Source organism: Lissotriton helveticus, chromosome 2_1 (genome assembly GCF_964261635.1).
Source record: "Lissotriton helveticus chromosome 2_1, aLisHel1.1, whole genome shotgun sequence".
Taxonomy (NCBI): domain Eukaryota; kingdom Metazoa; phylum Chordata; class Amphibia; order Caudata; family Salamandridae; genus Lissotriton; species Lissotriton helveticus.
This window is the reverse complement of record NC_136059.1, coordinates 735,654,202-735,675,524: the sequence shown is the minus strand read 5'-3', so window position 1 is coordinate 735,675,524 and position 21,323 is coordinate 735,654,202. Positions and strand designations below refer to the sequence as shown.

The 21,323-nt window shown below is 41.3% G+C and overlaps 1 protein-coding gene across 4 annotated transcripts in view; it reads right to left on the bottom strand.

Annotated features, from left to right (window-relative positions):
• Positions 1-21,323, bottom strand: part of PAM (peptidylglycine alpha-amidating monooxygenase) — a 1,252,349-nt gene that overhangs the window by 44,590 nt on the left and 1,186,436 nt on the right. For 2 of the 4 annotated variants that reach the window (XM_078675446.1, XM_078675444.1), the window contains 2 exons: positions 2,954-3,007; positions 1,574-1,786 (listed from right to left, as the gene is read on the bottom strand). The exons of the other annotated variants lie outside the window; for them this stretch is intronic. In XM_078675446.1, the coding sequence (XP_078531572.1) occupies positions 1,574-1,786; positions 2,954-3,007 (267 nt within the window). The remainder of the gene's footprint in view (positions 1-1,573; positions 1,787-2,953; positions 3,008-21,323) is intronic. 4 annotated transcript variants of the gene reach the window in all.

Here is a 21,323-nt window from a genome sequence, read left to right as displayed (position 1 = left end):
GAGGTGTGAAATGGCTCATTGAGCAGGATGGTATGGTGGGGTTGACTGACGAGAGAGACGCTCCTATGGCAGAATGGTCTTCTACCCCAGCTGGCCACCTTGTTGGGATTTCAAGGTTGGGACGCCATTTGCATCTCTACTGTAGGCGATGTCATGCAAGGCACTACCCTGAAATCCTTCCAAGAGTTTAGGGAATAATTTAATATGTCACATACACAATTCTATAAATAGTTACAATTCTGCCATGCTCTGTCCTCGTACATTATGCACTTGGACTCCCTGCTGGAGTTTAACCCAATTGAGGCAAAGATCTTCATGGGCGACCTGGGAGACTATCAGTTCCCAAAGATCTATCAATCCCTAGTGGCGAATCTCCCCACCACATTAGACTCCCTCAGAGATTAATGGCAGACAGAGCTGGATCCCCTCGACATCGACGATTGGACAGAAGCATTAGCATCCCTACGGGGCTCTGCAATTGCCTCAGATATACGACTTATTCAATTTAAATATATACATTGCACCTATTTTACTAAGCACAGATTATGGAGTGCGGGACTGATACTTTCCCCTATGTTTCTCCGCTGCGGCGAAGGCACCTTCATCCACACAGTGTGGCAATGCACTGCTCTCACTAGATTTTTGGCGAGGTGTTACGACCTGCCTGTCTGAAGTATTGGGCTGGCATATACCCCTCTTGCTTAAACTTGTTTTACTACATATCACAGAAGACATAGGGGTAAACCAATACAAAAGACATATGCTGTTCCTGGGTCTTACACTAGCCAAGAGAGACATAGCGAAGGCGTGGAAGGCCCAGGCTTCGCCGGGGCTGGCTGGCTGGAAGGCAGGCCTGGATTGGTGTATGGGCCAACAGAAACCTATATTCAAGGCACGGGGCTGCCCACAGAAACACCCGAAAATCTGGAAACGCTGGGCTGATTATGGAGGCCTCATTTTGGAAGACTCCCCACCTCCAACTATAGACGCAGAAACATTGTGATAATCAGAGATGTATAATAAGGATGGTAACGTGGACTAAATCATGCCGAGGTAAATTTGATGAAAGCGATGGCTGGATTATTATTAGTATGTTCATGGCACTGAAAGTTATACGGTTCAGAGCCGATGTTTTTAGGCTCGCTATGTTTTCATTATGTTATTTTAAATGTTGTTTTATTACATTGAAAGTCATCAGACTTGCTGCTCTATATCTGGCTATTATACCCTGGAACTATTTTGTAAAAAATGAAGTAGGTTTGCCTGCTGACCTAATAAAAATGTGTTGTGAAAAAAAAGTTACTTTATATAAGATAGAGGTTTGAGATCGTTTACAAAATGTCTTTTGGAGTGTATCATATTTTAACTACCTTGAACGGATAAGGGGCTGGTTTACAAGGATTCAAACCTGTGATTTCTAGAGATTTCTGAAGAGACAGTATTTGTCTGACAAGTTATTCTATGACTCTTTCAAAGCTACCCATGTTAAATTCATTGTTACTAGATACTACATTATTCTTACATGCCAAATGTAGGTTTATAAAAAATTCACTTCATGCTAATTCTTGCTTACCACCGTAGACTTTCACCTTCCGCCATTTTATGAATATTACGATAGCTATAAGCACCACAACAGGGATTATTAATAGGGTGGTGATGAGAACGAATGAGACTCTGCTCTCAGTCTGTTCCGCAGTCTTCTGTTTTTCCTGCTGCTTCTGCACCTTTTCCACATCTTCTGTCAACTTCGGTTTGTTTCTCACTCCAGTTTCGAAAATCTCTGTTTCTTCGCAACAAAAAATTGGAGTAAATTAGTCTAGGTACAGATTCCAAAGATCCTTTACACAAATAGAGTTGGTGTATGAATACAATCAAACACAATCATAACTTTTTAAATGTGTCTAAACATATTATTCTTTGCTAGTTTGCAACAGTTCCAATGGCCCAGGTATTATTTTAAAATAGCAGTTGTCAATCATCTTTTGAGCACTATTTCATCAACTTCCAAGGAGTTCTCTCCATTTGAACATCCTTGGTATAAATATCTTCTTCGTTTTTAAATGTCTGATTTAATTGTATATGTATTAGCAAACTATTTAATAGCTCTGCTAAACTCTTAATATTAGGGCAATGAAACAATGTTTTCAAGGAGAATGTGCTGAAACAAATACAGACAATTTTATCGAAACAAGATAGTCCAGTTTTAAAGAGATTTTTTCCAACACTACATTGTTTTATGCAGTTTTATAGTGCAAACTCGATCTGAAGGTAGTAGAGCGTTTTACATAAGCACCAGTTTAATTTTACCAGGTCACAATAATTTTTAGCACGAGGAGACTACATGATTTACCCAGAATCAGAGGATGTTGAGCCAATGCGGAGACCTGAACCTCATTCCAGAGTTCCAAAGTCATCTGTTCTAGCTGTTACGCCACACCCTCTCTTAATGTAATTTAAAATATTCTGCAAAATATAATGCAATGGGGTAAACTCGCGCAGCAGAAGGCTGAAGCGAAATAAATGCAATCAATCCAATAGATTTCCTGGAAATATGCCCTCTTATATGAGTATGATACTCAACATTGAAGGCTTATGAGTACAATTTATGATCAGTATGGTATTCTAAAATGACATGCGAGTTCTGCAAGATATTGGCAGGTACTTCTAAAAGGTTCTACACCTGTCCCAGCATCGAATTGAAGCACACGTAGCCAGATTCATAAGGGCATCAGAGCGCCTACATTGAACGTAAATGTAATATTACACAAGCATGTGAATTAGCATGTTTGAATTGGGGAAGAGACAAAATATGCTGATAGCCTGTACAATCAGAAATTTACGACGAACGTCATTTAATATAATGTCCACTTGACAACTAAGAATGAGGAAAAATTGAGTGCCAATATATAAAGCAAACTGTTTATCTTATACCTTCAAAAGGTATAGGATTTACCTGTAATTTCTTGAACCTCTATTCCAGCCTTCTTGACAGATCTGTGCTCTGCTTCTGCAAAATAAAACCGATTCATTAAAGGCAAGCAAGTAGAAAAGAGGTGAGTAAGTTATTTCTATGAAGCCTGTATCAACGGAGGTCCCTAACTGGATGAGGACTGTAAGTAAGTGTCAGATTTTTTTTCCGATTTTTGCAGTCACATGGACAACTTAGTAATATCTAACAGGAGATTGTAAATATCCCTTCAACACCGGGACATGGAGTTATTGTCCGCTGTTGAAAGATGGCCTCCGTAGCCTCTTCGACTCTCTGGGGTAGGTCGAGTACTTAAGCCTGGCTCAAAAGGCGTAGAATTAACGTTGAGCTTAATACAGTCTAAGCCGGAATAAAGATGAAATGTTCAGCACTCGTTATTATTTCATATAAAAAAAACACTTTAAGAACACCTACATGTGAGAAACTGGGTTATTAATTTGAAACATGTGCCCCTACCAACTTAATAAACATAATCGACGTGGCTAAAACACAACCCATGAGAATCTCTGTTCAACCCCTATTATTAAAAGCAAAGTGGCAATTAAAAGTATCAGTTTGCGGTTGACTGTGACATATGTACAATTTTAGGCTGGCTGCAATGAAGCAGAGGTTGGCTGCACCAAGGGTATTACACCTGTGGAGCAAGGTTCAAAGCTGACACCGAAGAAGGCAATCAAAGTCAAATACACTGTAGTCAAGTGGTGGGGCAGGTGGGGGGAGCACAGGGTGGGGGGAGCGTGTTAATAATTTTTTTAAACATACCTGAAGCTGCCGGCTGCCTCCCGCGTCGCTCCTGCTGTCCTCTTCCCAGTCCCAGCAGCCCCTGGGACAGACTCCCATCCAATCCCAGTGCTGCAGAGCACCGTGGGGATTGGCCTGAGTGGGCAGGAAAGATGCTCCACTCAGGTCATGGAGTCTGTGGGCTTTCTCCAGCCCAAGAAACCTAAGGGCGCATGTGTGTGTTGGTTGGCCTGAGACGGCCGGAAAAACGAATAGCGTACTTAGGGAGTGCACAAACACTCCTCCACCCCTTGCATGCCCAGCTCCTCCATGCACAAGCTGGCTCAGAGCCAGATAACGAAAAATATCAAGATGCTATAACATAGTTTTATTTTTCGTTTGCCGGCCCTGCACCAGGCAGTGGGGCGACGCTCCGTTGCCTTTGCGAAGGAGCCACCGCTCCTGCTGTTAGGTTTGGCATCAAAAGACCCAAGTTGAACAAAACTGGATTTTGTAGCTACCCATACTGCTATGTGACAGAGAAAGATTTACCATCTCACATGAACCAAAGTTTTACTTTCAGACTACGCCACTTTTTTTGGTTCTCAAAATCTACCAACTGGGCAAGGCTGGAAGCAAGGTTGAGGCTCCACCAGGCAGATATCTTTACAGTACTATCACTCTGAACCAGTTTTTCATGCAGCAAAAAGCTCCAATTCAGATAGACATTGTTTTCTTGCCCACTGAAGGTGTAACCTCCCTGTGGAAGCCACAGCACCTTATTTTAGTCTTCCAGGGTATAATGCATGGCCCACTATTTTTTTTAACCTGCAGGGACTGTTCCTCCTGATCACTCCTGCAACCCTCATGCCCTCAGGGCAGGATTCTATGGACCAGGTCTTTCTCTAGTTAGGAGTCCTGCAGAGTCCAGTTCACACATTCTAGGAGGCAGGAGTCCTTGTGCTATTGTTTCCCTGGAGCAGTAAACCCGGAGGTAATCTACTTACCCCTTCGAGAGCAGATCCAAGTCCATGTGTGCCAGCAGAAGTCAGGGTTCTATAGGTCGTCTTTCTTTAAGCTTTTCAGCAAGCCCTTCTTTCCAGATGTCTGTGGTAGGATGCCAGAGCAGAGAATTCCCTACCCCTAACCTAACTATTTTAAAACTAGTTACTTACCTGTACACTGTGGTTCTCTAGTATTATCTTTCACAGATTCACATGCTCAAATCTTCCCCGTCGTAATGGTGGGAGTCCCATGGTATTTAAAATAAGCAGTACTAAAAAGTACATTGAAAAAGCAAGTGACATTATTAACCAATTCACATTGTTTTAATAGACCCAAACTTCAGCCCATCAGAGGCTGGACCCAAGACAACTTCTCCCTTGAAGAGCCAACATACCTCAAATTTCGAGCACAAGTGTGAATATATATGAATATATTTTTTCACTGAAAAAAACACAAGTTTCAAGGACGTTATAGTTAGGAATTTGCATTTAAAAAAACCTTAGAAAGTCATAGAAAAAAACAAAAGGTTACAGGGACATTATAGTTAGGCTGACATGTCACTCACACAAAACCAGAGAAATTCAGCTGTTATAATTAGCTGAGCTAACTATAACTCGCGCCTCCTCAATGCACTGCTGATGACATCATATATTACATCACTCATGACGTGGTCAGTAATATCACTGATGACATCTCAAATTACATCACTGATGACATCATCCAGTGAGTGAGTTTTTCTTAAAAGGTTAAGAATGTGTTATATATATATATATATATATGCCAAGGTGTATTAAAAAATGAGTGGGTGTATGAGTGTCTGTATGGATGATTTAGTGCGTGCGTGAATGACTGTATAAGTGAGTGATCAAACGTGTCTTAGTGAATGTATGAGTCAGTGACTAATCTGTGTGAATGTGTGCATCAGTCTGTCAGTTGGTGTGTGAGTGGCTGCATTGGTTGGTGATTAGCTACATGAGTTTCTATATGGGTTATTGATTAGTTCTCTGAGTGTCGGTAAGGGTGCCTGAGTGTGTGGGTGGGTGTGTGACTCCCTGCATGGATATACGAGTGGGTGAATCCCTAGGTGACTGTATGTGTGAGTGATTGTGAGAGTGGCTGTATGGGTGAGTGTCTGCTTGTGTCATTGACTGTAAGGAGAGTAAGTATTTGTTAGTATCTGTATCAGTAGTGATTGTGTGTGTGTATCTGTATGGATGAGTACTTGATTGTGTGATTAAGTGTGTGGGTGAGTAAGTAGGTGTGAGTGAGTAGCTCTAGCAGTGACTGACAGTATATGAATGGGTATATGAGTGGATATATTCGTGGTTGTATTGGTGAGTTACTTTTTTGTGAGTGCCTGTATGGGTGAGTGAGTGGATGTGTATGTAGACCTATGAATCAGTGAGTAGGTATGTACGTACTGGTATTGGTATGTCAATGGTTTTAAGAATGGTAGTCTGAAATTTGGAGTGGGTGTATGATAGGTTATATTGGGGTGTAAGTAGGTGCATCAGAGATTATGTGGATGATGTCATTTGAGATGCCATCAGTGATGTCACTCACCATGTCATGTGTGATGTAATATGTGATGTCATCAGCAGTGCATTGCAGGGGCGTAAGTTATAGTTACCTCAGCTAACTATAACAGCTGAATTTCTCTGGTTTTGTGTGAGTGAAATGTCAGCCCAACTATAAAGTCGCTTTAACCTTTAGTTTTTTCTATGAAGTTCTGAAGTTTTTTGAAATGCAAATTCCTAACTATAACATCCCTGAAACCTGTGTTTTTTCCAGTGAATTTCTAAGGCTTTTTAAATGCTAATTCAGAACTATAATGTCTCTGAAGCCTTAGGTTTTTTCAGAAAATTTCTAAGGTTTTTTAAACATTTTTATTTATTAAAAGATATTTGTAACTATTTTTTCTTTTTTTCGTACGATTTTCTATGTATTTTTAAAAACTTTAAAAATAATTATAATCACTTCTTATTACTAAATTGTAATATTGTTCTATTGTTCCTAATTTTATAGAGTATGATATTATATGACAGAATTATGAACAGAAAAAGAAAATTTGTATTTAATATCTCAGGGTCATTTATTTGACAGTTTTTTGCTAAATTAAGTGTTTATCATTGATTTAAAAGTATAAAAAAATTTATTGTCGTCTCATTATAATAAATATCTTCTTTATATATATTTTTTTATTTACAAAAAAGAGCTGCGCACTGATTGCGAACCTACATGGTTAGTGTGTGGATCCATTATACGAATGTCAGTATAAAATACATATTTAGAACAAATTAATATATTTTTTCATGGAGAGGTTTATTACTGAGTGTAAAAAATTTGTATTATAGAAGTTATAAATTTGTTTTAAACAGATTTTTAAGGACGCAACGGTATTGCGCACCAGTCGCAGATCTGCGCGTTCGGTGCGTGAATCTGTTATACGGATGTAAATCTAAAATACATACTTACACTGAAATCATATTTTTTTTAAGAGGTTTATTATTGAATATAAAAAATGAGTATTAAAGTAGTTGTAAAATAGTTTTAAGATCCTTAAAACAAATTTTTATGTACGCTGCACCGTCGCGCACTGGGCCACGAAGGAGTTGCGAACCAGGCCAGCATGTATTTCCAGGATCGCGTAGGGGTCGCGACTTCAGCGTAATTTTAAAAGTATGAAACATCAATGTTGCAAGTTTAAATATCTGTTTCGCTTAAAGACTTTCCACTAAAATAGTTTTAAACACAATTTGCAAATAGCAATTTATACTTGAAAATTTAATTAAGCACATTTTATGGGTGCGTGACGTATACGTGATGGGTGCGCGACTCCATGTGACATGGAAAGAAAGCTTTCTATACGTTAAAAAGGTTTTCATTCTTTTTGAGGGAGGATCCAACACCTGTTCTTTTCCCCTTTTTTGGGTGTGTCTGCATGTGTAGATAGTTTGTTTTGTAAGCTCTACTCAATATTTTATATTTCTGGTGTTTTGACCAATTAATATTTTAAAATGGCATCTTCACATCCAGAAGAAGAGCAGCTGGAGGAGATTGAAGAAATTGAAGAGCCAATCAAAAAACATAAGAAGAGCATTTTGTGGGCCTTTATTACCGTGGCAGAGGGTGAAAAAAGGCAAATGCTCTGAAAGTCACCTGCCTCATATGATGCAAAGTTCTCTCCAAAAGATTGGAGAAAAAATATTCTTGTAGCACATAATCTATAAAAAAACATCTTGAGACGATGCACCCAACTTGCATTGCGCAAGAAGTGATGGCTGGGGAGAAGAGAGAAAGCTGCAGCAGTTGACGGAAATCAGCCATCAACATCGGCTGGAGCTGTTCTTACCACTGCTCAACTCCGGATCTTCCCTGAACTGCCCGATGCAGGAATGCATTGCAGGAAGTTTTTAACCACTCTCTGCGTTATAGAACTTTCAATTGATGCCATCATCAATCTCCTCAAAACACATACGTGTAAATTTTGTTTTTTTTTTGGAACCTTGCGTTTCTTTGTTCTTTAGAAACACTAATGTTGGACTTCATACTTTTTTTCACTTCAAGAAGTAAAAAAACACAAACAGAAAAAATGTGTTAGAAAATACAAAAAAGCTCAAAAATGAGGGTCCCGGGCTCAGTGTCACTAGATGCAAGCTATCCTGGGGTGAAACCCTGAAAGCGGTCCTAGAATGCTTGTTTCTGGTCCAGGGAGGACCTGGCTTGGCAGTTTGGGCAGGACTGTTCCCATGAGGCACAGGGTCAAGACTGATTTGCATAGGGCCAGGTCTAAACTGGGGTTGCATGGTGAGCAAAAGAATGATTGATTTAACCCTGATCTCTTGACTGGTTATGAATGTTTTAATTTGTTCAGCATTCCGTCCATCAACTGTGTGTCTTTTGCTTTCTTGCCCTAAGTGCGCCGAGTATGCCCAGACGTGGGTCCCAGGCTTACTGTACCACTGGATTCAAGCTGTCCTGGCTGATGAGGGGGTGAAGCCTCGAAACCGGTCCAAGGATGCTTTTTTCAGGTCCAGGGAGGACCTAACAAGGTAGGTCGGGCTGGACTGTGCCCATGAGGCACAGGGTCAAGACTGATTTGCATATGGCCAGGTCTAAACTGGGGTGGCATGTTGAGTAAAAGAATTATGGATTTAACCCAGATTTCTTGACTGGGGGTGAATGTTTTGATTTGTTCAACATTCCGTCCAGCAATTGTGTCTGTTGAGTGCAAAAGTACTGCCTGAGTGAATGTATGAGTGCATGGGTACTGCATGAGTAAATGGTTCAGTTGAAGGATAGTGCCTGAGTAATTGAATTGAACGAGTGCATGGGTAGTGTCTGGGTGATTGGGTGAGTGCATGAGTACTGCCTGAGTGAATGCATGCGTGCATGGGTAGTGACTAGGAGGTGAATGGTTGAGTGCAAGCATAGTGCCTGAGAGATTGGATAACTGCATGGGTAGTGCCTGAGTGAATGGATTAGTGCATGGCTCATCCAGTGAGTACATGGGTAGTGCCTGGGTGAATGCATGGCTAATGTCTCGATGACTATAGGAGTCCATGTGCAGTGCGCGAGTAAATGTATGAGTGCATGGGTAGTGCCTGAGTGAATAGTTGAGTACAGGGGTACTGCCAGGTTAATTGCATGAATGCATAGATAGTACCTGGGTGGATGAATGAGTATATGGGTCGTCACTGGGTGATTGGATGAGTGCATGCATAGTGTCTGTTTGGTTTTATGAGTACATTGGTAGTACCTGGTCAATTCCTTGAGTGCATAGGTAGTGCCTTGGTGAATAGAGGAGAACATGGGTACTGCCTAGGTGAATGGTTGAGTGTATGGGTGATTGGAAGAGTGCAAGAGTAGTGTCTGGGTGACTGAATGAGTGCATTAGTAGTATCTGGATGATTGAATGGCTGTATGCATAGTACCTGAATGAATGAGTGCAAGGATAGGGTCTGGATGGTTGAATGAGTGCATGGGTTGTGTAGTATACAGTAGATTCTATCCATTAAAACCTACTCCTATTAGCTCATTATATATCTTAAAATAATTCTTCAAATGTGAAGATAGATCATACTTCAAAATTGTAAAATTAAAAAATATAATAAAAAGCACTTTCAATACCCAACTGTCCTGCATAAGGAGGACAAAGTGATATATACATCTTCTTGTATGCACATTTCGAAAACATGTGGTGTAAAACAGACGTATTCCAGTATGTGTAGGCTTCTACATGTATTCTGACATGTGCTGTACATCTGTTGACTAACTTCAAAACTATGCAGTTTATCATACAGGTGCACAAATCTTATCAGTTCTACTAGAGTATTGATATAAAAAGAGAGAGTTTTCCCAAGTAAACCCAGAAAGGACCGTGAAGTATCACAACCAAAAATAGAATTCCTTTCTGTGTATTTCAGTTAAGGTGTCAATATATGTCATATACAGTAACATTTGTTTAAACCAATTTCATCCTCATCTCCCCTCACAGTGTCTTTAAATCAAAACATAAAATTGTATGTAGCTAGATAATTTTTTTTATTTATAAAAAGATTTTTCATATATTCAGTTAAACAATTTATTAAAAACAAAATCATACAGTTTTATTTAAAACAACATATTGGACATATTTTCTAGGTATTACCATCAGTCAATACATATTTTTCAGTACAAATGAGAACAATCAATTTATACAATTAAAAATCCGTGTGTCGAAGCGTTTCGGTGCTTCGTTTTTTCACAACACCTTCCTCAGGACAGTTTTAAAAACATCTGCTTTATTCATAACAATTTTACTTTGAGGTACCAGATTTATCCCCGGAGTTATAATAAGTGTAGAGCCTCCGCTTCCACTCTGTTCTATCATCAGAGGATTTGTAGTTTACGTAAGGATATTACATTCCGTAGCAAGAACTGTGTTTCCACAGACTTTGAGGTTTGTTTCTTCCGTTTATAGCTTGCCCAATCGGATTCCTTTATTCCTCATAGGTTTGTGCAGCGATCCCGCCTCTTTATTATTTGAGGGGATCTGCAGCGTCTCTCGTGAAAGACGAAACGCACCGCCTGCCCGGTCTCCCTCGTTGCCCGTGTCAGAGGCTCTACACTTACTATATCTCCGGGGATAAATCTGGTACCTCAAAGTAAAATTGTTATGAATAAAGAAGATGTTTTTACTCGAGACAATGCAACATATGCCATTCCCTCTTTGAACCCCGTATTTCCAATATTTACAAAAGCTCTATCTATACTGAAACCTTGAGATTTATGAATAGTTGCTGCATATGCTAGAGACAGAGAAAACTGTTGTTTGCGAACATACAAGTCTTTTACACGTGAAAAATGTACAACACAACGCCCAATCTGTCTTACGTCATTTATCTGTCAAATTTTATAATCAAAAATTCTATTCCACGTCTATTTTGACAATTTACAAAATCAACAACTTTTCCAATTGCTCCATTAACTAATCCTTCTTCTACATTCAAATCACGTCGCAAAATTACTCGACAGATTTTACATACATGTAAAGTCTTTTCTAATTCTGCAGTTTTAGATACAGACTTTTCCAAAGAATCAAATTTAGCCTGTAGCCTGTAGTTTCTCAGTAAAAAGAATTGTCACTCCCTGGTATTCGTTTTGTCAATGGCTTTAATTTCCACAATTTCTTGTTTTTCCAATTTGAGAAGTTGTTGATTACATGTAGAGCACTCTTGCAGTGTAGGCATTAGGCAAACTATAGACTTGTTTTCTACAAGCATATTGTATGTGACTTCAGCTGCTGTTTTTCCAGTTGTAAACTAGTTCCTTAGTATTCAACTTTCTAAAGCTTGTTTTCCAAGATCCATCAAGACACCAATTCTTATATTTCCATAATCTTTATCACTTGCTTGTCGCATATTATTAACAAGTTATTTATATTCAAAGTGTAACCAAATATTTACATTCCTAATACTTCCCAAAGATTGTCTTGTGTCATTATGGAGAAGAGTTTTTAAAACAGGTTGTCCTTTTACGTAGTAAGTTGTAGTAACTCTCCAAATACAATTAAATGTTTTCCTCCAAACAGAACATCATAATCTATTTTTAAAATCTGTTGCATTCTCAAGGCAAGCATTACGTTTGAGACCATGCTCACCTAATCAATGATTAAAAGATTAATTTTCTTCAGTACTCTTGAGACTTCATAACAAGCTTCTCCAGATAGCTTTTGATATTCCAATTTATTTTCATCTTCAACAGGTAGCATAAGTAATCGATGTAAAGTAATACCTTAAATGTTGTATGCTGCTAATCCAGTTGGAGCTGTTATGACACAAGATAAATGTGATCCTGTAATTTTGTGTGGATAACTGGTCAAAACTTGAATTTAGAAACGTTTTCCTGTTCCAGCTCAACCACTAATGTATAATAGAATAGGTTTGAATGATGAACAATTACATTCTTTTTTTTCATGCAGCAAACCATGTTGTACCTGCTGTTGGACTTGTAGATATATTTCTTTTTGTTCAATATTTATTTGTTCTTCTAACTTTTCCAACTGAGTAATACCCTGGTGTGCTATTTGCATTGCAGTTTCTACCTCATTCATGGCTATTGCTGCTTCATTCTGAATAATTGGTTGTCCCATTGGATCTTGACTCAGTGGACCAGAACTTTGACTGCTTTCTGAACTCTCTTTAGCTATTTCAGCTGCAATAGTACTTTCTTGTTCAATCTCATCATTTAATACTAGTAGATAAGTTGGGAAAATTGTGCACTGGATGCTGACTTTAGTTGCATTAAAAGAATCTTTATAGCAGTCAAAATCTCCAAGTAATTCTGTTTCACTACCCCAAGGCTTGAAAAGTTGCAAAAGTGCTAAATATAAAAATTCTCTCTTATCTGAACTTTCGCAACTGAGTTTTCAGTGCTTGATAAGATTTTCTTTGGCATGTTCCACTAAACATCCATCACATCCAATTAGTGCATATTTTTCGTCTTTTATATTTTCTATAACTTTCTTTTTAAAGCTGTAATGTTGAAGTATTTCATACAGACATAGGTTTTCAAAATGTAGACTCCGTTTGGGATAGTATGCATCCAATATATTAGTTTTAACAATATCAGTACTTTTGGCTCATACTGTGTTAAGTACTCAATTTCTTGTAAAGATTCCAATACTCTATTTCGTGTGGAGGCAAGACCTAGACTTACCCAAATGATTCCACTTGAATTTGAATATAAACTGGCTGAGCTCAAGCGATCCGAATATTCATAAGAGTCAATCTCTGTCTGGGAAAGCATTTTCAAGCTGTACAATTTCTTGCTAAGACTCTTCTCTGCTTAAATTTCTTCCTACATTTCTTTCACCTCTGTCTTTTCAGATTTTGTAATTTATGTAACATATGTTATGTTATGTTATGTTATGTTAAGGGGTGTTTGTATAGCGCACTGTCACCGAGGGTATCATGGCGCTGAAAGGGTGCTGAGGAAACAGAGGGAATTTAACAGGATTGTGGGAAGAGCCAGGTTTTTAGTGATTTGCGAAATTGGATGAGAGTGCCGGAAGTCCTAACTGGGAGAGGGAGAGAGTTCCAGAGTTTGGGGCCGAGGAAGGCGAATCTTCGACCCCCAGATCTACAGAGTTTGAAGGAGGGGACCACCAAAAGATGTAGGTGAAGTGATCTAAGATTACGTGAAGGACAGTAGGGTCGGATAAGGGATTTCAGAAAAGCGGGACAAGAACCGGAGAGAGACTTAAAAATAAGACAGCCAACCTTAAAGGCGGCCCTTAGGCTGACAGGGAGCCAATGTAGTTTGACAAGGAGGGGTTTGGCGGACTGCCACTTCGGAATCCCGAGGGCCAGTCTCGCCGCCTGGTTTTGAATGATTTGCAGCCTGTTGATGGAGCATTTGGGCAAACCATAATAGATGGAATTTGAAAAATCCAGGCGGGAGAGAACAAGGGCCATGATGACTTGTAGCAGGGCATCGGGAGTGAGGAGGTAGGCCACCTTCCTAATCCTGCGTAGCTGGAACATGCAGGATGAAACCACTGTCCCCACCTGCGGCCCGAGAGAGAGCCCAGCGTCAATAGTGACCCCGAGGCTTTTCACCGAGGCTAACGGGGTGGGAGGGGAGCCGAGCTCAGTCGGCCAGAAGTGTGGACCCCAGAAGACGGCGCTCTTACCCGGCAGGAGGAGCTCCGTCTTTCCTGGGTTCAATTTCAGCTGGTTCTGACACATCCACTGAAAGATGTGGGACATAACTGCCTGGAAGGTGGGAATAGCAGAGGGAGAGTTTAGAGAGAAAATGAGTTGTAGGTCGTCCGCGTAATTGAAGACGCGGACGTCCCACTGCCTCAAAGAAAAAAGAAGAGGGCGAAGGTAAAGATTAAAAAGAAGGGGGGATAGAGAGGAGCCCTGGGGGACCCCACAAGGCAGATGTTCCCTAGGGGCCCTGAATGTACCTAGGCTAAGAGACTGGAATCTCCCCGTGAGGAAAGATTTCACCCATGCCAACGCCAGGCCCTGGATGCCGGCCTGTTCAACACGGTGGAGAAGGATGTCATGGTCCACCGTGTCGAAGGCGGCCGACAGATCTAATAATACCAGGGCCTGGGAGGTACCCTTGTCAGCTCCATCTCTCAAGGTGTCCAGGACAGCTAGAATCACAGCCTCCGTAGAATGACCAGGACGGAAGCCGGCCTGGTTGGCCTCGAGGAAGGTGGAACTCTCGATGAACCCCGAGAGGCAGGCAGTGACATGGGCCTCCAGGATTTTTGAGAGGAAGGGTAGGAGAGAGATGGGACGATAGTTTGCCGGGACGGCAGGATCGGCTCCAGGCTTCTTCAACAGAGGCACTAGAACGGCCTCCTTGAAGGAGCTGGGTACCGTCCCGGAAAGAAGAGAAGAGTTGAGCAAAGGAAGGATGCAGTCAGGTAAAGAATGGCAGATGTCCCGAAGTATGGAAGGTGGACAGTGGTCGTCAGGAGAGCCAGACTTGATGCGGACAGCCAAGTTGGCTAGAGATATGGAATCTAATGGAGGGAGCTGAGTAATAGAAAAAGCATTATGAGGGGGAGTGGCGGGATCAGCACCCAATGAACATAGCAAGCAAAAGCAATTGAATTATCTGCAACATACTGAATATCCATGTTTGCATTCCACATTTTCAAAAATAGTGTAGTCATTAATGTACTTTGAAGCTTCTGTTCTTTTTAAGTTGTATGTATTCTTCGGAGATCTCTGAGTTATTGTATGTCTCACTAATGACAAAAAACTATTTACTCTACCTTTAGAAATTATAGGACGTGGGAATCCAAATTGACATTTTGTATAAAATTCCATTTCCATTTGTATTTTCGTCGCAGTATTTCCCACATCGAAGATTTTGAAAGCATAAAACTTGTTGTCTGAAGCTCTTTTCTCTTCCATCTCTTAGAATGGCACATGTAACATACTGTTCGATGAAAGACAAAACAGTTTCATCACTATCTGTTCCAAATATTGGAGCATTTGTTTATCCACAACAGCATGTGTAAATGAGGAACACCTCTGGCTTGGTACTCCTTTCGCCAAAAGAAATTAGTTACCTCTCCAAGAGGTGGAATGTTTTATTTCAGATAAATGACATCATACTTTGAAACGTATGGTTACAATACCTGCACACATTTACAGGATCCAAGGAACAGAGTTCTCCAGCCGTGTTCAATCCAATATTTTTAACATTTGATTTTGCTTCTCGTAGAAATTCAAGTAAATCTTCCCACGCATATTGAGCACAGTTAAGTGTTACAAACCATGTAGGTGTACCTAAGTTTCTTAACATGCATTTAAGTTCACCATGAGGACGATACCAATATTCATTGGTATCACGTTGGCATGTTATCAAATTAATTAACTGACATTCTAAATTTTCATCTCTTTGTTGAACTTTGTCCAACAACTCTTTTGCAGAAATATGTTGAAAATGAACTCCTGTTTTTAATATGTGGTTCACTACATATGAAAGTGCAGACAAATTGAGTTCAAACAGAAGATGAAATATATATGGAATGCACAGTCGAAATCTTGGATCTTCAGAGTATATTCTTGTTGATCGATATTCTGAAGCTGGAATCCATACAGCTCGCTCATCAAATCGTCCACCTTCACCAGTGGGGAAAAGCTGTGGAAAACGAGCTTCTAAACTTTTTCCCCATACACTCATGGGAACTCCCTTTGCTTCTTTCATTTGAAATAATTCAATACTGTTTCCTATTATTTCTTTTGAATGCAGAGGATGTATGTTATAATGTTCATAAATCTCTTCAGTTCTGCACTTGTCCACTTTTTCAATTTGGCCACTTAATTACTGTTTAATCTTCTAAGCATATTACCTGTTCATCAGCATTTACATTCTTATAATAAATATTATTCTGTAGTAGGTATAGTGTAGACTTTTGAAGTTTATTAACATCTACATGGCACACCATTTACTAGAATAACTACTGGCACATTTTCCTCTCTATCTACACCAACAGTTTCAATGATTTTCTTAAAATCTAAAGGTAAGTACAAAACTCTTTCTTTTAGACCTTTTTGTGAACCTGTTGGTGGCAGCTTACCTGTTTTAGGCTCCATACAAACTATGGCCTGAAATGGGTGTACAGATTGAATAAGAATAGACACATATGCATTTAAATCTGCCAGTTTCCGAGAAATAGGCCCCAACTCTAAGTTGGTATGTACTGCTCTAGCTGGCATTTTGTTTTCTTCTAATTTGTTGTAACAGTACTTACAAATAACTTGATCAGTAACCAAGTCAAACTGACCTACTACCAATAAATAAACACCAAACACTTATCATTATTTTCACTTTTTAACTATAAATCAACATTCCTAGTTTGAGTTCGATAGTGAGTACGTTGACAACAAGCTTATCAATAGTAATCTCTTTCGCAAGGTCTTCAACACCTGCACTTATCAAACTCTCAGTTTCTCGACACTTGTCCAAACCAAGAAAACAAAAAGGTAGATCATCACAAACTTTCTCTAAGTCAACTGGTCCATGTCAGGACACGCCTGAGAGCGATGTCCGACTCGGCGGCGAACGGCTGCAGTGGTACCCAACTACATTTCGGTATTTGGGAATCCACATATACCGGAACCCCCTCGGACATATTGGATGGGAATTTGATGCGAGCGATCGCCTCGATTCGCGCGCAAATAAACTTTTAGAAAACCCTACCCTTGAACGTGCCCAGCCACGTGGCGTTGACAAAAATGATAGCCCTACCACGGCTATTATATTACTTTGCTAATATCCTGACCTATGTCCCCACCAGGGTGTTCCGCGACCTAGAGGTCATGCTACATGGCCTTATCTGGAATACAGGCCGGCCCTGTGTGGCGCTGGTAAAGTTGTATGTGCCCACCGAACTGGGAGGCCTGGCGGTCCCTAACATGGAGCTGTACTATCTGGCGGCACAGCTACAATGAGTGTCGGGATGGTTGAGCGGCAGGAACCTGGGAGATACTGCCACGGACGCTATCGCCTGGACTCAAACACAGGTCAGCACTTTATTCCATCCTCTGACCCGGACCCCCCGCCCATCCCAGTTACATCTGGCAGTGGCGCGCAGATGCTTCCTGCGCTGCCTGCGGCTCACCCGTGCGATGACGCCGTACGCCCCGACGCTCCCCCTGCTGGGCACTCCCAGGGACGCTGGGGTGTTAACTGAATCACAGCTGGAGAGTTGGGTACGGGCGGGTGTGGAGACGCTGGGAGACCTTTACGCAGATGGTGCTCTGCTTACCTTCGCAAACCTCGCCGTGAGCACGGGCTTATCGGCTGGGCAATTCCTATTGCATGCGTCCCTGATACGCATGCTGACGGCTGCCTGGGGCGATATGTCCGAGGAGCTGTCAATGCACCACTTCATGCAATACTTGCATGTCATGGGCAATGGCGCCCACATAGTACATTGGTTGGCTCAGGCACTTCTGACCCACAGCAACACTCCACCGTACAGCTGAGAGACAAGTGGGCGATGGATAGGGGAAGGGATTGGTCCGACAGTGAATGGGCAATGGTGCTGGCTGGCCCGACTAATGTCCCGCGCAACCCCCGTTTCAAAGTCATACAATTTTACATATTACACCGCGCTTATCTATCACCCGACAAAATCAACAGATATTTCTCAGTCACCGATACTGCCTGTCAGCGCTGTTCCCTAGTTGGCGCTGACTTTTTACATATGCTCTGGCACTGCCCCAACATCCAGTCATACTGGGACGCGATCACAGCGCTGCTAACGCAATGCACTGACGAAAACGTACCACACGCGTGGGAAGCCTGCATCTTGGGGCTCTATAAACAAACTAAATTAAAGAAAGTGCCGACTAGATTTTGGGACCTGGGACTAATTACGGCTAAACGCCTACTCACTAAACGCTGGAAGGCCAGTGAACCCCCCCATATCAAGCATTGGTACGTGTCCTTTACTAATTGGGAAGGCAGAAAGCACAGTATTGCACTGAGAGGAAATGGCGGGACTCAGGAAATTCCCCATCGCACAGCTCTGGGATGACATCCTGACGTCCTTTCAACAAGCGAGTCTGGAACAGGGAATCACCTGAGGTGGTTTCCACCCGAACCATCCTACTGACACAGGACACAGTGATGCCTTTGTGTGCCCATCGTCTCCTTACCCCTCCTGGGACAAAGCCCGTGCTACGACTTACGCACCTGCCTAGCAGCCGCGACACATACACGCGCGTCATGCCACACCTGTGCCCCTTATACTTGAGCTTATTAGCGTCACTCTCATTGCCCACCTGACACAGCTGTGTGGCTTTTCCCCTCTCTTGCCTCTCCCGAGGCGGGAACCCCGTCCCGTGCCCTGCATGCAGCTGGCGTCATTGCCGCACTATAGAGACACCGCACATGCACTCTTGCATTGGCCCTCCTCGCGCCTCCTATACGCTCTAACCTTGTCTCGATCTCATATTGTCGGACCCTCCCTCTTATTGCAACTCCCCACCCCTATTTCCACGCAACCGGACGCCTCAACCCCTTATTAGTTCCTTTCCCCCCACCTCTCCCTGATACAGTTCACAACCTTGTTTAAACGCTGGTTATGTTTCGAAACCAGGACATTGTTTGCCGTTGGTAAGACACAGTACATTCCGCATGGACGATATGGGTATTCGCACCTACACCGACACTTACTGTTCCCTTTGAACCCACATGTTGCACGGCACGTTACACGCTGATTGTGGGGTATGACCGAGGAAAGCGTTACCCTGGGATACGCAGGCTGCCCTACGTTGCAACTACTAACCCTGATTTCCCTAGTAGCATCACCAACACGGGAGGGTGATGCACATGCCGAGACGCCTGACACACCGGCTGTGGCTCTAACAGTCTCTTCCTGGTAATGTTAATACAAGCACCTACTCATTTGTCTTGGTGCAACTCACCATGGCCCCAACTATTAGTTATAACACTGTGTCGAATGCGACTGATGTATGATTTTCATTTTTCCATCTTTGCTGTTTAATGTTGCCATGGTTTTTATCCATAGATGTTCATGATTAAAGACTGCTGATCACATTTCTGCGATACCTACGTAACATCAACACATAAAAACATAAACGCCATAGACCTGTGTATTTTATGTGATATGCTATGCATGATATGCACAAGTTCCACTTTATCCTGCCGCCGGACCCCAGGGTTGTCGGCTAAATGGCTGTGTTACCCTGATACCGTTATACAGGCACCATGCTCAATGCAGCCGGCCCAAAGGGGTTGTAGGCTATATGCTGTGTCATTTACAAACTGTACAATACAGGTCTTTAAAAAAAAAATCACAAACTTTCTCTATATCTGATAGAGAACCATGCGAAAGAGCTGTATTCATTTTTCGTAAACATTATAAAGGGGTTTTTACATAATAGAGTCTCCTAACTAACTTCCGCATTTCAGAGTGGTGAACAGCTAACATTTTTAAATGATAAAAAGTACTTTGGCACACTTTTCTTGAGAGACAAGCCAGAGAAGGACCTTGCAAATTAGTATATTTTTTCATTTTACATGGATCTAGTTCCTGTACATCTTAGTCTTCTGTTTAACACTTTTCTTGGCATATTCTCATAAACAAATTCGCAGTATGTCAAAAGATTCCTGTTGAATACTGTAAATACTGCTACAGTCCCTCTTATATACAGGAGCTTGTGTACGCCTCCCTTGAACTTCTTCAGCTATTACGTCTTCCACATTCCCAACAACCATTTTTTCTTTTGGAATGGGAGAACCATCTTTCATCACATAGCTTTGACCACTAGTATCAACTGCATGCACTAATATGTTTTCTTGAAAATAGCTTTCTTCAATAAAGAAATGCTCAGTACTGGAAGCATGCTTCCATTCACCAGTGAATGTTTTAGAAAAGTTACTTCTATTAACACGTCTTTTTCTTTTGAATTTCTCCTTCATAAACACAATTTTTTATCCAATGTTGTCATTCTCTTTAATGTTAAAAACTTATTTTTTGTTTTATTTCAAAAGCTTTACCTAACACACTTTCAATCTGTTAGTTTTTCTTATAAGCTACTTATTTCTTTTATATCCTTTACAATTTTTCAATACATTTTGCATTACTCTACTTCTGAACATTCTCCTCCTTATATCTTTATGTTCTTTTAGCCTTCTTGTAATATGCATTGTTTTCCCATAAAATGATTTTCTTTTATCATGTCCTTTTCTTCCTTTCCTTCTCATTTGTTGTAAAACTTTTCCTTTCAACATTTTCAGTTTTAAACTCTGTAAAACTCTTAACAAACTGTTTAGTTCTTTTACCAGAAGACTTTTTTTTCCTGTCTAACGTGTTGCGCTCATGCGAAGTAGCCTAATCACTAATACCCCTGCCAACATGTCTCATAACTAAGAGGGGTGCAGAAAGAGGTAAGAGAGGTGGAGAAAGAGGCAAGAGAGGTGCAGAAACAGGCAAGAGAGGTACAGAAAGAGGCAAGAGGGGTACAGAGAAAAGCAAGACGAGTCCTGAAAGAAGCAACAGAGGTGCAGAAATAGGCAAGAGTAGTCCAGAAAGAGGCAAGAGAGGTGCATAAAGAGGCACAAGAGGTGCAGTAAGGGGAAAGAGGGGAGTAGAAAGAGGCAAGAGTGGAGTAGAAACAGGTAAGAGGGGTGTAGAAAGAGGTAAGAGAGGTTCAAAAAGAGGCAAGAGATGTGCAGAAACAGGGAAGTGGGGTACAGAAAGAGGCAAGAGAGGTGTGGAAAGAAGCAAGACTAGTGCAGAAAGAAGAAACAGAGGTGCAGAAAGAAGCAACAGAGGTGCAGAAAGAAGCAATAGAGGTGCAGAAAGAGGCAAGAGAAGTGCAGAAACGGATAAGATGGGTGCAGAAAGAGGCAAGATGGGTGCTGATAGAGGAAACAGAAGTACAGAAAGAGGCAAGAGAGGTGCCGAAAGAGGCATGAGAAGTGCAGAAAAAGCAAGAAAGGTACAGAAAGAGGAAGAAAGGAACCGAAAGAGGCACGGGAATACAGAAAGAGGCAAGAGGGGTGCAGAAAGAAGCAAGAGAAATACAGAAAGAGACAAGAGAGGTGTAGAGAATAGCAA